Source organism: Stenella coeruleoalba, assembly GCF_951394435.1.
Source record: "Stenella coeruleoalba genome assembly, chromosome: 1".
NCBI classification, from domain to species: Eukaryota; Metazoa; Chordata; class Mammalia; order Artiodactyla; family Delphinidae; genus Stenella; species Stenella coeruleoalba.
In genome coordinates, this window is record NC_137169.1 from 169,577,361 (window position 1) to 169,592,580 (window position 15,220).

The 15,220-nt window shown below is 44.8% G+C and overlaps 1 protein-coding gene across 6 annotated transcripts in view; it reads right to left on the reverse strand.

Annotated features, from left to right (window-relative positions):
• PTPN14 (protein tyrosine phosphatase non-receptor type 14) overlaps positions 1-15,220 on the reverse strand; it is a 173,394-nt gene that overhangs the window by 42,401 nt on the left and 115,773 nt on the right. For all 6 annotated transcript variants that reach the window (XM_079900171.1, XM_079900173.1, XM_079900168.1 and 3 more), the window contains 4 exons: positions 14,038-14,135; positions 11,438-11,505; positions 4,505-4,575; positions 3,439-3,526 (listed from right to left, as the gene is read on the reverse strand). In XM_079900171.1, coding sequence (XP_079756297.1) covers positions 3,439-3,526; positions 4,505-4,575; positions 11,438-11,505; positions 14,038-14,135 — 325 coding nt within the window. The remainder of the gene's footprint in view (positions 1-3,438; positions 3,527-4,504; positions 4,576-11,437; positions 11,506-14,037; positions 14,136-15,220) is intronic.

Sequence of the window (15,220 nt, forward strand, 5' to 3'; positions counted from 1 at the left end):
TTGGACCCACCATTTCCTCTCCCTTAAAGGCATCCACTTCCACCACCACTTAAAACCCTAGAGTGTGTCTATTTGCATCCACCATGCTTGGCCTTCCAATTTAGAACCTCATGTTCCTCAGTTCTGGGATATTTTCTCAAATTGCTACCTTCTGTTTCCCCTTTTCACTCCTTTTAGAACTCCCACTGTTCAGATGTTGGATATCTGGGCTGGCCCTCCAATTTTATCTCCTGCCTTCCACATTCCATCACTTTGGGTTTTTTGGGGGGGTGAGATTTCTCTTAATTTAATCTTCTAACCTATCTATTAAGTTTTCCATTTCTGATATCATATTTTAAATTTCTGAGAGTTCTTTTTTATTTGCCGAACGTTCCCTTTTAAAAGCACTCTATTCCTTCAAGAAGGTAATATATTTTAATTTTTTATCCTTGGGACTCATAGGATGGTATTTTGGGCAGGGGGCCCTTCACCCTGCAGACTCTCTGCCTCTTTCACGCTGCTTCATTCTCATTGGGTTGACGTCTGTTGTTCCTATTAGGGCATCATGGGGGTTGAGGATGCTCGGCTGTCTATTCACGGTCCAGGGTGGGATGCTAAATGCTGGCTGGGACCTTTGTGAGCACAGGAAGGGCACGTGGATGACAGGCTTCACCGTTGGGCAACCTGCTGGGCCCTGTCTAGGGGAACCCAGAGGTCTTCGGTCTGGTCTCTTGGTCCAGTCAGGTGCCTCCAGCCTCCCGCCTGGAAGAGTATAACCTGGCTTCCAGTGTTCTTGAGAGCAGAGTGGGAGCAAGGTTCGGCATCCAGGGAGTAAACTGTCACAGAGCCTCCTGCTTTCACTCGGGGGACATCCTCTTTGTGGAGTAAGTGGAGGGCCGTGCCCAACTAGGCCTAAGATGGAAAAGATAAACCCCTACCTCCCTCAGAACACTTGATCCCACTTAAGACACAAAGATGACAGTGTCCCTTCTCAGGGACCTCTTCTCAATGCCCCTCCCAAAGCTTCCATTCAAGCAGGCGTCTTCTAACAGAGAGAGAGAAAGGGAAAGACAACTGCTGATGGCAAAAGCCGAGACAGAAAGAACTGGGGAGGAAACAAGGGCCTCGGGGACTTCCCTGATGGTGCAGTGGTTAAGAATCCACCTGCCAATGCAGCGGACATGGGTTCGAGCCCTGGTCTGGGAAGATCCCACATGCCGCGGAGCAACTAAGCCCGTGCGCCACAACTACTGAGCCTGCGCTCTAGAGCCCGCGAGCCACAACTACTGAATCCTGTGCGACTAGAGCCCGTGCTCCGCAACAAGAGAAGCCCCCGCTCGTCGCAACTACAGACAAGCCCACGCATAGCAACGAGGACCCAACACAGCAAAATAAATAATTTAAAAAGAGGGCCTCGGTAATTATGAGAAGTTCAAAGGTAAGCTGTATTACAGAAAAATCTGTGAGGGAAAAGAAGATAGGTGAAGTAGAGACGGGAAGAAAAAGGAAAATTCTGCAGAAAGACTTTTCTGGGCACGTTGCCAGTAGGTGGGTGCAGAGGCCTGGTGGGAGGGGATGGGGACATGGGAGGAGCAGGCCACCAGGGTGGGACAATGGAAAAAACACAGAACGGATACCCGTCAGAACAACTTAGTCAAGGATTGAGGCTCCAGACTCTGTATGACCCATTCCAGAAGCTCCGTCCCTCCATGCCCACGTGCTCTGACAATACAGGAGGGTGGAGGCCGCGGCCAGCCCCGTGTTTGTGGAGGGGGAGGGGCAGACCTGTCAGGAAATGGAAGGGACCCCCGCCCTGAACCTTGAAAATTTTTGAGAAACCACTCATGGAAAAACCTACACTAAGCATAAAGGTTCTTCCCTGGGACACATCCATAACACACTTTTTAAACCTTACCTGGTCAAGAAGGACCTGTGCTAACCCAAAGGGACCTCATCCCCATGGGCAGGCTGCCCCTGCATACTTTCCTGGCGGCTTTTTCACTTAGAGCTGACCCCATCACCGCCCACACGGCTACTGCTGCCCCACCCATCATCCCTGGGTCTCCAGGAATCATGTGGTCTGTAGGTGGTCACCTGAGTCATGAACAGATATGTGGTGGAGGAAGAAAAAAAGCAGCAGCCCAGCTGAGTTACACCCACTGGCAGTGAGTCAGCCGTGCCTATCTGCCCACTCGGACTAAGCTCTGGTATCTCCCTTGTACTTTTCCCACTAAAGGACAGACTAGAAAACACATCAGAACCAAGCACGGTGGATTTCAACACTGTCTCCACTGCCTCTATTTCCCACAGTTCAGAATCACTAAAGACAACACAAGCAAATGACCACCATGACAAAACCTCCAACTTCCAGGGCCTGAGAAGTCAGTTTTCTAGAAGTGGAGAAAAGTTTAGTCTGGTTTTCCAAAATGTCATGACTATATATGGGCTGGTGAAATGGAAGTGGGATGCAGATGGCTTCATAAGGTATTATTGCAAGGAAAATGGATTACAACCCTATGAAGGGCAGCCATTAGAGAAGCAAAAGAAAATTAAACAAATCTAAAAAAGAGCCATTTAGCCTTTTTTGCAAGCTGCGGGCACCCTGCTCGCTTCTACTTGATACACATGGGCAGTTCTCATTAAGGCAAATTGCAAGCGTGCAACAGAGGGGGAACAGAACACTTATACAACAGCCAGCGGAGCCAGTCTGGAGTGAAATGCTTATGCTGAAATTGCAGGCATCTCCCAAATTGCCGAGATGTGCCAGTTGCTTTAGGTTTCTGATAAAACGCCATCTTTTGTAAAGTGGGTCAGCAGAGAGAGGAAAATGAGTTTGGAGGATGGGCTCAGCTCTGTAAATGACCTTGCACCATGAACCCCCAAACCACACCCACTTCAGGAGGTGGCTCTGTTACAAAGGATGGGATGTGCTGTAACCGTTTCCTAGGCATAGTTTCCAGACAACACCAAAGGGGCTGGGAACCCACAACAGAGGCTCTGTAGAGCTGGAGAAATAAAGTATGATTGCATACAGGAAATGTTATTCTTCCTCACCAACAATGATCACTGCATCAGCCCAAAGAAGAGAAAAGAAAAGAAGCTCGGGTGAGAAAACTGCTGGGGAGGGTCTGTACTAAGGCACGCACGATGTTTGCTCCTTGTCCCCCTGGAAGGCTGGATGTGGCCTCGATAAATTCTTGGCACCAAATGGGCTGGTGTTTGGTACTCACTCAGAAGGTTGTCTTACAGACGAGATATTCTGCTGAAGACCATGGAAAGCTTCAAACTCTCTCCGTTACGAAAAAGGGTTTGCTTTACCTAAAGTAAATTGGACTTGCCAGCTAACGCCACGTAGCAGTAAGGAAGCCAAGCCTTCTGGCTCTCTGCTCTCAATCAACACTGGTTTTCCAAATGCCTGTGCTGTTCTGAGACGGCTGAAGCAAGGAGAGGGTATGCTACCTTCACAGGGAAGATTTCCTGTCCAAAGCCATCCAAACGTTCCACCTCATTGATGTACATAAGCTCAGCTTCTGCTGGCAGGATTCCACTAAAATCAAAAGAGCATCAAAGGAGGAAATGGTTAAGAGCCATAAAGTCAGTGGAAGATCCTACCCTCCTGGTGGCAAATTCCAGAACTGTGGTTTTAGTTCTGGGAAAAGCCATTGTCACCCAACCAACTGTGCAGGCATGGTACATTACTAAGTAATGCATTAACATATTCCTCAGTAGCCTTTTACTCAACAGGGAATAATAAGAGGAAGGTAAAATATTTAATTAAGAGCTACAGCCCTATAAACACTAAATAATTATTCCAGACATCCTGGTGAATAATGCTGCCTGCTTTAAAAAAAAAAAATGTATTTTTCTCCCACCTGGGAAAAAAATCTCCACTGTTAAAAAAGAAAGAAGGAAGAAAGGCAAAAGTTTCTGAGGATGACATTTTGGGAGTCAAGTAACCAAGATAGAGTCTAGGACCACTGCACATGTCCCAAAGAGCTCCACGTAGCCCTGATCAAGCTCTCAGGGATGCCTTAGATCTCATTCTTTCCCCTCCTGACCTTGACTTTCCCACCCAAAGCAGCTCTTGAGGTCTGCACTCAGCCTGGAGTGAAATGTTTATGCTGAAATTGTAGGCATCTCCCAAATCGCCGAGATGTGCCAGTTGCTTTAGGTTTCTGATAAAACTCCATCTTTTGTAAAGTGGGTCAGTCCCAGGCTTCCCAGGTCTGGCAACAGTTTTAGGAAGGTCACAGAGAGGAATTCCTCTGGCCAACATGTGGGCCAATTGGTGTTAAAGAAAAAAAGGAAAAAGGAAAAAAAAAAAGAAAGGGAGAGAGAGAAAAAAAGAAAGGGGAGTGGTAGCACTGTTTTCAAATCTACATGCACTCTCAGAACAGAGCTGAATCACTTGCTACAAGAAACAGAACTGTGTTGACTCAAGCCAGGGCTTGCGTGAAGGGGCCGAATGTCTCCTGCCTCGGACAGGACGGTGGCCACGTGCTGGGCCTGGCAGCCCCCGCCTTACCTGTGGGCTTTGTGTTCTTGGGCCACCTTCTGTGTCAGCTCCTCCAGAACAGCTTCTTCCAGGGCCAAATCCTATCAGAATGGAAAGCAGTTAAGGTCACTTGCTATTTTGCTTGCAAACCTTAAAAGCTCTCTTTTTTCTAGAAGTTGTTCCTGATTAGCTTCACTTCCTCAGTCTCCCTTTACTCCTTTGTGTGTTTGTTTGTTTGTTTTTGCGGTACGCGGGCCTCTCACTGTTGTGGCCTCTCCTGTTGCGGTGCACAGGCTCCGGACGCGCAGGCTCAGCGGCCACGGCTCACGGGCCCAGCCGCTCCGCGGCATGTAGGATCCTCCCGGACCGGGGCACGAACCTGCGTCCCCTGCATCGGCAGGCGGACTCCCAACCACTGCGCCACCAGGGAAGCCCCTACTCCTTTGAATTAAAGGTTGTCATTTTTAGGACAGAGGTTCATGTTTACTTTTGTAACAGGGCTCTCCACTGTAACAGGCTATTTCAAGGCATATTTGGGGTTGCCATCTACATTCTGGGGCATCTGGGAATAGCTCTTTTTTCATTTACCTTCTTCTTCCCTATCTGCCTGCCTCTTGGACTTCCATTAAAAATGCTTTTTAAGAAACAGAAACAGACTCACAGACTTAGAGAACCAGGGGGGTAGGGTGGGGGGGGGGAAGGGATAGTTAGGGAGTTTGAGATTGACGTGTACACACTGCTATATTTAAAATGGAGAACCAACAAGGACCTACTGTATAGCACAGGGAAACCGGTCAATATTATGTAACAGCCTAAATGGGAAAAGAACTTGAAAAAGAATAAATACATGTACATGTATTGAATCACTGTGTGGTACACCTGAAACTAACACAACACTGGTAATCGACTATACTCCAATATAAAATTAAAAGTTTAAAAAAATCCTCTGTAAGTGCTTACACGTTTTTAATGTGAGGATATACAGGCAAATGAGTTTCCAGGTCATCATCCCTTCCAAAGCTGAGCCCAAGAAGGGACTGTGCCTGGCCTTTTTATCCACCAGCACAATCCCAGCAAACTAATTCAGAGCCACCTGAAGTCAGAGCTGGCTCATTCAGAGCCTAGTTGATGGGGCCTTGGGAACAAAAGAGGCCACGACAGCTCAACCGCCACAGCAGAGCTCCAGAAGGTAACAGGTGGGGAGCTGACCAGCTGGTGTCTCGACCAACTGAATCCCAGGCCCCTGGACCAGTGCTGTGCTGGCTCCCATGGGATTAGAGTCAACTGGACACATCGCTTCCCAACTCCCCTTCAATGACGGCGGGAGTGTTTAAAGGGCTTGTTAAACATTTAGCAGGAAAGTGAGATGGAGTCTGGAGGAATACATCCAAGATGGGAGACCAATCAGTTCCTGAGACACTGACGGGCATGGAGATTCTATAGCTCATCCCATCCCTTTCGGTGGCTCCAGCCCAGATGCCTCTGCCCTTCCCAGGTGCGACTTCCACGCCCCCCAGGCTGGTGAGCACCAAGGAAGGCACAGATGTGCTCCGTCTTCCTCCGAGCTCCAGAGGGGGCGTTAGAAGGGGCTCCGAGCTGTGTGTCCCGGTAAGCCTTCCAAGGCTCATCAAAGACACTTGAGGGGGGGGGGGACTGATGTTTTCACAGAAAACATCCAAAACGCCTCATTCCCTTGGTTCTAAAATATCATTTCTATAAAGATTACGTCCAATTTAACAGCTTTTCATGAAACACTACCCCCCAAAGGTACACCTCAAAACTGCAAGAAACATCCCATCTCAAATGATGCAACTGGAGAAAATCAATATTTCTTAAAGCTGGAACATGCGAGCATAACTATATATTGGAAATTCTATAGCTCTGCAGATGGTCCTGAGAAACCTTAGAGAAGACGGAGGGAATTGCTGGCAGCTCTCATTTTTCATGTGTTACTGATTAATTTGCTGTTTTCTGTTTAGCCATCCACTGAAACAACTCAAGTCCACGATAGGAAACAAGCTCGATGTTTTCCGTTTTATGCTGTGGAATCACAAAGATGCCACGTGGCTTAGGAATCCAGCTGTGTCTGTGCATCCAGGTACCGAGTATTAGGAATAACTCAATATTAATTTTGAAAAGCTAATAAAAGGCATGTGGCAATAAAACAAAATAAAGATAACTGAAGATCAAAAGGTGCTCCAATAAACTGCTGTCTCCTACTTTGAAAGAAGAAAAAGTCCAAAGGGACCCCTCTGCTATTGTACTCAACCCCACCGCCTCCATCTGTGTCTGGGGCCTCCCTGAGGTATGTGGTCCCACCACAGGGCCAGGCGAGAGTGGCTGCGCGCGGATGAAAAATGGCAGAGAGCGAGCCTGCACACAGCTGCACACCTGGGGAGCGCCCTGTGTACTTAACTTTGTTCTTTGACCGGCTGCAGAAATGCCATTTGACAAATTCGGTTACTTTATAAGATCAAACACGGCCATTCATCCCATCTTCCCTCCCCCACCAAAGGAATGCATTCTTCCCTTTGAAAGCTCTAGTGGAACCAAGCAGAAAGTTTGCAACCTTCCATGGCTCCCCACTGCCTACTCAATTAGGTCAACACCTGGGCCTGGCATTCAGACCATTTTTCAGTGTGGCTCAGCCGTCCCTTCAGACCTCTTCTCTCAAGGGTTCAAGGCCCCAGGCCGACTCTTCCTAACACAAACTGCTTTCACGTCTCACCCCATCTTTCAGGTCCTGACACACCTACCACTCCCTGGACAGGGCTTCCATATTCTCTCACGTGGGACAGAAGCCTTTCCCTCTCTGAACCTACCTCTTCCACCCTGTGTGTCTCTCTTAGAGTTCTTACCATAGTCTACCTATTGTCTTTCTTACATAGTTATCTGGATACTCATCTTACCCTTTATCCTTGTCTCCCTCCCTCTGCTAGATGGCAGGCACCTAAGGTCAGCAGGCAGCAAGGCTCCACACTGCCTCCAGGGCCCAACTCAGGGCTTTGAACAATGCCAGCGTATAAACTCTCAACATACAGTAGATGATCAATAAACATTGACTGCGCTGAGCTGAGCTCAGCTCAATATGCAACGTGTCAGTGTCATATTGTCAAGCGAGGGTTTTTTTGTTTCTGTTTTGTTTTAATTTTTATTGGTGTATAGTTGATTTACAATGTTGTGTTAGTATCTACTGGACAGCAAAGTGAATCAGTTATACATATACACGTAGCAACTCTTTTTTAGACTCTTTTCCCATATAGGCCATTACAGGGTATTGAGTAGGGTTCAAGTTACGCGAAGCGGCTGAATGATAATTTATGCACTCTGCTTGTCCTCTGTCTGCTCACATTTCAAAGTGCATAGAGTATTGTTGCCTGGAAAGCACACTCTTCAGCAGCCTATGCTTGCCTAACAGAGACAGAAAAATAATGCTGCTGATAATAATAATGTGAGGACAACGGTGATTATGATGACAACTAAATAGACACTTACTGAGAATTCACCACATGCCCGATTAAGTCCTTCACAGGCATTCTCTCCTTTTATCCTCACAGTCAGATTAGGCTCGTTATCCTCATTTTTAGATGAGGAAACGGAGGCTTTGGTTAAATAACTTGCCCAAGTTTGTACAGCCAGTAAGTGGCACGGCCAGGATATGGGCACAGAACACTTGACCCCTATACTCTAAACCTCCTGACCACAGGCCACAGTGTATCGAGGATACAACAGGGGTCAGGGTCGTGGGGCGGAGGAGAGGATACATGACTGATGGCAGAAGCCTAGGAATGTTCACGAATCAGATATGCATGCTGACATCAGCTTCTGCCACGTCATCCTGAGGGCCGTCCAGAAGGACTTTCTGGAATGATGGAAATGTTCTATACCCAAGCTTTCCAGTACAGTAGCCATGAGCCACACGTGGCTACTGAACACGTTTTTGATGCAACTGAGGAACTAAATTTTTAATTTTATTTAATGCTAATTAATTTCAATTTGAATGTAAATAGGCACCTGTCACTAGCAGCTACTATACCAAAGAGGGACGTTTTAGATCCAAGGACAACAACATCAATATCTGTCTGGCACAGTGAGACTGAATGAGGTCTCTGCTGTTTTAATATCTGATTTGCTTAGAGCCCAGCGGAGACATGGTCTTATTCTGAAAAAGGTATGATACACAAAATAACTCCTTAGCTGCTTTACAGCACTTTAACCTGTCAAAGCATCTTACCACCTACAAACTCATACATCTCATGCTCGTAATCACCCTTGAAAATTCTCCTGATCTCTGCCTAAAGGTTATGTGATAAAGACCTTTAATGAGAGAAAGGTAAAAAAAAAAAAAAAAATTGTGAAAAATTATCAACCCAATTCATTGTCTCCGTTTGACACAAACATACACGTTCCCTAAAATTCTAAGGTATCACTTTCACTTTGCTCCGCCGAGCACACCAGAAAACATCCTGACTTTTGTGTGAGCTGCTGAGTTGTTACAGATACTGACACCAAGTCCTATGAAGAACTTCTCTGCTAAGTAATATGCTAATCTCTTTGAATGGAGGTTGATTTAATCGGTGGAATTAATAAGGCATAAAAAACAGCAGGCCCAAGATAATACTGCTATTATCTTGGTGGGAAGAATAAGGAGAGAGCTATTCATAAAAAGTTAGAGATTTTGCAGTATTTCCCTAACCTAGAAGAATAAGGTTAAGTTTTCGACCACTTTAGAGAAAAGGTAACCCTTGTACACTGTTGGTGGGAATGTAAACTGGTGTAGCCACTGTGGAAAACAATAGAGAGGTTCCTCAAAAACTAAAAATAGAACTACTCTATGACTCAGCAATTCCACTCCTGGGTACGTATCTTGAAAAAAAAAGAAAACACTAATTCTAAAAGATACATGCACCCCAATGTTCATAGCAGCAATATTTACAACTGAAAAGCTATGGAAACAACTTAAGTGTCCATCAACAGATGAATGGCTAAAGAAGATGCGGGGGGTGTGTGTGTGTGTGTGTATGGATACACACACAATGGAATACTACCCTGCCGTAAAAAAAAGAATGAAATTTTGCCATCTGCAACAACATGGATGGACTTGGAGGGTATTATGCTACGTGAAATAAGTCAGACAGAGAAAGACAAATACTGTATGATATCGCTTATATGTAGAATCTAAAAACCTACAACAAACTAGTGAATATAGCAAAAAGAAGCAGACTCACAGATATAGAGAACAAACCAGTGGTTACGAGTAGGGGAGGAAGGAATGGGAGGTACAAATTACTGGATATAAGGGAGGCTCAAGGATGTATTGTACAATATGGGGAATACAGCCAACATTTTGTAATAACTGTAAATGGAAAGTAACCTTTAAGAATTGTATAAAAATTTTAAAAAAGTTTTTTTTAAGTTTTGGACCAATTAGATTCATCTCATCACTGACACAGGAAATAACTGCAACCTTACTCACCCCTTCTCTCAACACTTAAAACCTTTGTCGCCAGACCCCTCTACTTTCTCCCATATGCCACAGTAGTTTAGATGCCAAGCTCTGCCCACTGTACTTCCAAAATATCTTTTGCATTGCTTTTTCGTTTTTATCTTCACTGCCAACACCTAATTCTTATGTCTTGCCGAGAACACCACACACCAGATTCTTATCTGACGTCCTTCTGCAAACGGTCTCATTACTCTAATCCAGTGGTCCTCAAAGTGTGGGGCCTGGAACCCCTGGACGGAGCCCACGCGTTCTAACTCCTCAGATGTTTCAGGCTTCTCTGCCACCGCTCCCCTCCGCACCCCCGAGCGGCCATCAGACTGGCCAGTTGACTCCCACCCAGTTACGCAGGCTGCCTCGCCTCTCCTCCTCCAGCCTCTGTCTAGAGCATCCCTTGCTCCTTCCCTCTCTGCCTGCTGCAATGTTGCTCATCCTTTAAGATGCAGCTCACACACCATTAGCCTTTCGACCTACCCTCACCTCCCAAAAACAGGTAACCTCTCCCTACATAGAATCCCTATCATACTTTGTTACACTTGGATTTGCATTAGGATTTTGCAAACTTCCTATTGACTCAGCCACTTTGTCGTCGCCCTGAGAACAAGCACCGTTTCTTATATAACTTTATCCCTCAGGGGAAAAAAAAAAGTGGTAAATGCTCGTGATTTCTAAAATCAGAGCCGGAATGTTGGAGCGGGTATAGCCTTTCCCTAAAATGGTTTTTCAAATGTTTTAACTTTCCTCGTGAAAGCTCTTCTCAATTACTCCAAAGCTACCAAAAAACAAACAAAAATACTCCAGGGATAAAAACCTAGCCTCATCCCTAATTTAACCCAGGAATAAACATTTTACTTCATGGACGCATTCAACAGACGTTTATTCATGCAAATTATGTGCCAGACAACAGTGGATGAGATAGAGTCCCTGCTTAAGGACCATAGAGCTGACATTCCAGCTGACAATAAAAATGAAAGAAAGAATGAACACGTTCAGATACTGAAAGAGCTCTGAAGTACACGCATAAAAGGGCAGGAAGTGCTGGATGGTTGGAGTGTATAATATAGATGGTCAAGGAAAAGGAAGCCTTCCCTGAGGAGGTGGTATTTGAATCAAGATCTGAATGACAAGTCATAAGAAGACCTGGGGTCGAGCATTCCAGGCAGAGGAGGCACAGTACAAAGGCTCTGGGATGGGACCAAGCTGGGTGTGCTCAGAAAGGAAGATAGAACATAGTAGTGGAGGCTGGTGTGATGGGGCCGGGGGCAGGGAAGTGTCTTGAGGAGGTAAGAAGAGGCATCTTTACCATTCTCAGTGTCTTACAAAACTTGTTCCTACTTTATAAATGCAGGGACATTCTCCCTAGGGAATATGTGTGTAAATTCCTCTGAGATTTTCAAAGGAAAGAATTAAATATCCATAGAAGGTAGAAAATTAATTGAGAAAAAGGAAATTACACTTACCATTGGAAACAGCACATATTCTCTGAGGAAATCCTGAGAGTCAAACTGATTATAGTCTCCAAAATCAGCTGAAAAGAAAAGAAGGGGAAGGAGGGCAGTCTTTATTATATGACATTAAAGATGGAATAAAATAGGGTAAACTTATCACCACATTTACTCTCGCCACTTTATCCTACTTCTGTACTATTATTAAATAAAAACAGTGCCAAGATGGGTTTGATGTTACTACCACTTTCACATAGCAATAATGTAAATATAAGCACGTGAGCACTGCTACATAATTTTCTAGAAAGAATGGGGAAATTTGAGAGTGATTCCTAAGCTATTTTAAAAACTTAAAACAAATCTATATTTATCTTTTTATTAAATATTCACCAACACATATCTTAATAATATCTGCCACGGGGACTTTTTTTTTTTTTTTTTTTTGCGGTACGCGGGCCTCTCACTGTTGTGGCCTCTCCCGCTGCAGAGCACAGGCTCCGGACGCGCAGGCTCAGCAGCCATGGCTCACGGGCCCAGCCGCTCCGCGGCACGTGGGATCTTCCCGGACCGGGGCACGAACCCGTGTCCCCTGCATCGGCAGGCGGACTCTCAACCACTGCGCCACCACGGGAGCCCATGCCAAGGGGACTTTTTAACTCAAGGTTAATTTAGAGAACTGAAGAGACAAACCCATCTGCATCTCTTCATATATTTGCAGCTGGAAATTCCCACTGTAAATCACCCTTGGCAAGCATCCTTGCAAATTTTATACCTCTTAAACAGCTGCACATGTTATAAGATGCCCAAAGTTCTGTTCTGTCCTACTTTCATCTCACAGTTGTAAGTTTGAGCACATGTAAAATGAATACAGTGCGCCTCTATCATAAATCTATAAATGTCTTGCTTCGAATCCTACTTGCTCTCAAAAAAAAAAAAAAAAAAAAACAACTCAAAGCAGCATGAAATTTTAATTTCATGTAAAATGTTTAGCATCAGGTAGAAATGGATTCAGGTATCTTTTAGGTAACAAGAACTAGAGAATGAGGGGATCCACACAGAAGGCCGTTACCAAGAAGGCAAAGATGCACCTACAAACTCAGCACATAACTAATTAACAAGGTGAGGCACTCAGGCACACCAAAGAGCGTAGGCTCTGCCTAATTCCAAGGTCAGTTATCTGTTGTCATATTTCATGACAACTTTCATCTCTGTTGATGTGGCTTTCTAACTGCCCAATAAGGTTCTCAGAAAAATTATTTTACAAATATTATAGCTAGAGGAGGTTTCATCCGACTGAACAGCGAGCTTCAAGGACCCAAGGAAAAGGGAACCCAGAGTAAGTTCACCAACTTCCTTCAGCCTGAAAGCTATCACTAGGGTCCTCCAATATCCAGGATGCCTGTAATGAGCCCAACGATTAAAGAGTGAGAGGGAAAAAAAGAGAGTGAGTGAAAAGGAAGCATTTTAAAGGAGAAAGACCCAAGATGAAGACGAGGGACCCACTGATCTTCTCTCTCTTCTCCCCAATTAAGGGTGTCTTCTCCACTGTTTTAATGATTTTTCAGTTATAACCACGGATGGTTTCGTTATATCGTTCTGGGCATTGCTCCTTCCCTTTCCAGTGTTAGGTGAACAGATGAGATACAACATATTTTGCGTACTTCCAATCCACAGGGGAACAGGAGAAGCTACCTACTAAGAATCATACGTCCAACAAAAGTCGCTAACCCGCTAATATCCCCAAAATGAAAGTTATCAAGGAAAGGCTGCCTCTTTAGACATTTCAAACCCAAAAGGTTTAACTTCAGTGCAGTTACAGATGGGAAGTTCAGTTCTCAGCTTCTACAACAATCCACACAGCAAGGACCTGGCGGCTGGCAGGCTTGCATTTGGACGGTACCCGATTTTAAAGAAAATCATGACTACAAGGGAAACTTGTCTCTCTTTAAAAATTATACTTTTATCTTGTTTTCAACATGACTAAAGACAATGAAGCTACCCCTCAATAAAGAGTAATGTATAAAGATATGTAAAAACTCACATGGTGTGTTACGTAAATATGTGTAACGATTTAGAGAAGATAAGAACATAGGCGTCTGATCAATCTAAGTAGGACAAGTCGAAAGATAAATGTACTCTAACACACATTTGTTGTTCCACATTACAATCTTGCATTTTAAGTTTCTCTCTTTAACTGTGTCGGAATCAATTACACTACAATGTTTTAAGCTCTCACACTTGACACTGATGTGAAAGTCACACAGTCATGGCGTCAAGCCACAAGATATGACCATGTTGGGCAGTGACAAAATTCTAAGAAAATGTTCCACCAACCCTGCAATGTAGCTTTACTTAGAGGCAGGATGAAAGCTGCTGTTTCTTCAAATAAAACTAAAATTATACAAGCATGAGCAATTTGCAAACAGCTTTGAGAAATCCAACATCCTGCCTCTAAAAATCAGTATCTCTGCATTTTTAATGTAAGATACCTTGAAATGAAAAGTGAGAGTTACTAAGGGATCGTTTAAGCAAATTTAACTTTTCCCTCTGAGAGGCCAGCGACACCAACATCCAACAGAAGACGGACTGTCACACACCGGTCCCCACTCTCTTACCTTGCACAGCTAAGCCCGCCAGCCGGATCACCTGTTCCAGCGTACATCGCAACCGCCCTTCAAGCACGTCTTTTTTGACTTGCAGGTAATACTGATATCTGTTCATGGAAACAGAAGAACAAATAACCTTAAAAACACATACTTGGAATACATTCCCACGACATCGATGCCTCTGGATGTGAAACCTTATGTACACAGCAGGATACACAGGTGATGTCGATAAAGGTCAGGTCTATAGAAGATGGAAAGTGACCTCTGCCTGTGTTTATCTTTGTTTGATGTGGCAGGTGCCACGTCCCGTTCACTCTGAGTTTGAGAGCGTTCTCATCACATCATTTCACTGTGGGCCGGCAGGATGAACTACTGATAAGAACCAGCTCTTCACAACAAGAGACCAAGAACGAAAACGCTCTTCCACACTTCGACAACCACAACAGCACAGCTGCCAAAGCCATATTCAACAGTGTGTGCACTCCTGAAAAACTTCTGGAAACACACCATTTCTTAAACCCCAAGGCTTGGGAGAGTAGAAGACAAATGGGCCAAATCATTGAGAATTCTGCTAACGGACAGGATAAAGCTTTTCAGAGCCAGGCTCACCCTCCACGTCTGTGACTCACAAAAAATCTAACCAAATGTGATACGGAGCCTTCCAACCCAAAGTACGTCCTCCAAGCAGCAAAGTTCAGACGGACAGAATGTGCCCATACACAACGTCAACCTCAGACTACACCACTGTTCTAGAAACTAATACAGCGTTATTGTTTCCTCGCCAGTAAAATCGCACTTAGAAATCTCCTCACCCCAAACCTTTACATCCCAGGACTCCATTTCCTTTGACCATACTCTTAGAACACAGCTACCTCTAGAACAGTCACACTTTTTAGGCATTAATTCTTGGCAAATGCTAACCACCTTTTTGCTCCTGGTAACCATAAGTCTGTACTTCTTCAAAATTTTGGCATGTCAATCAAGGGAGCTCAGGAGTGACCCAAAGCCCAGCTCTCGTGGAGAGAGGCAATCAGCCCTGAGAGCTAATTATTGCTGCCTCTACCTTGATATCATGGACATCACCACATATCAATCCAATACCTATGTGAACAGAAGAATCAGGCTCGACAAAATAGTCTCTACTTCTCTACTCTTGGGTTTATGGGACAAGGTAAAGACAACCAGGTCTGTC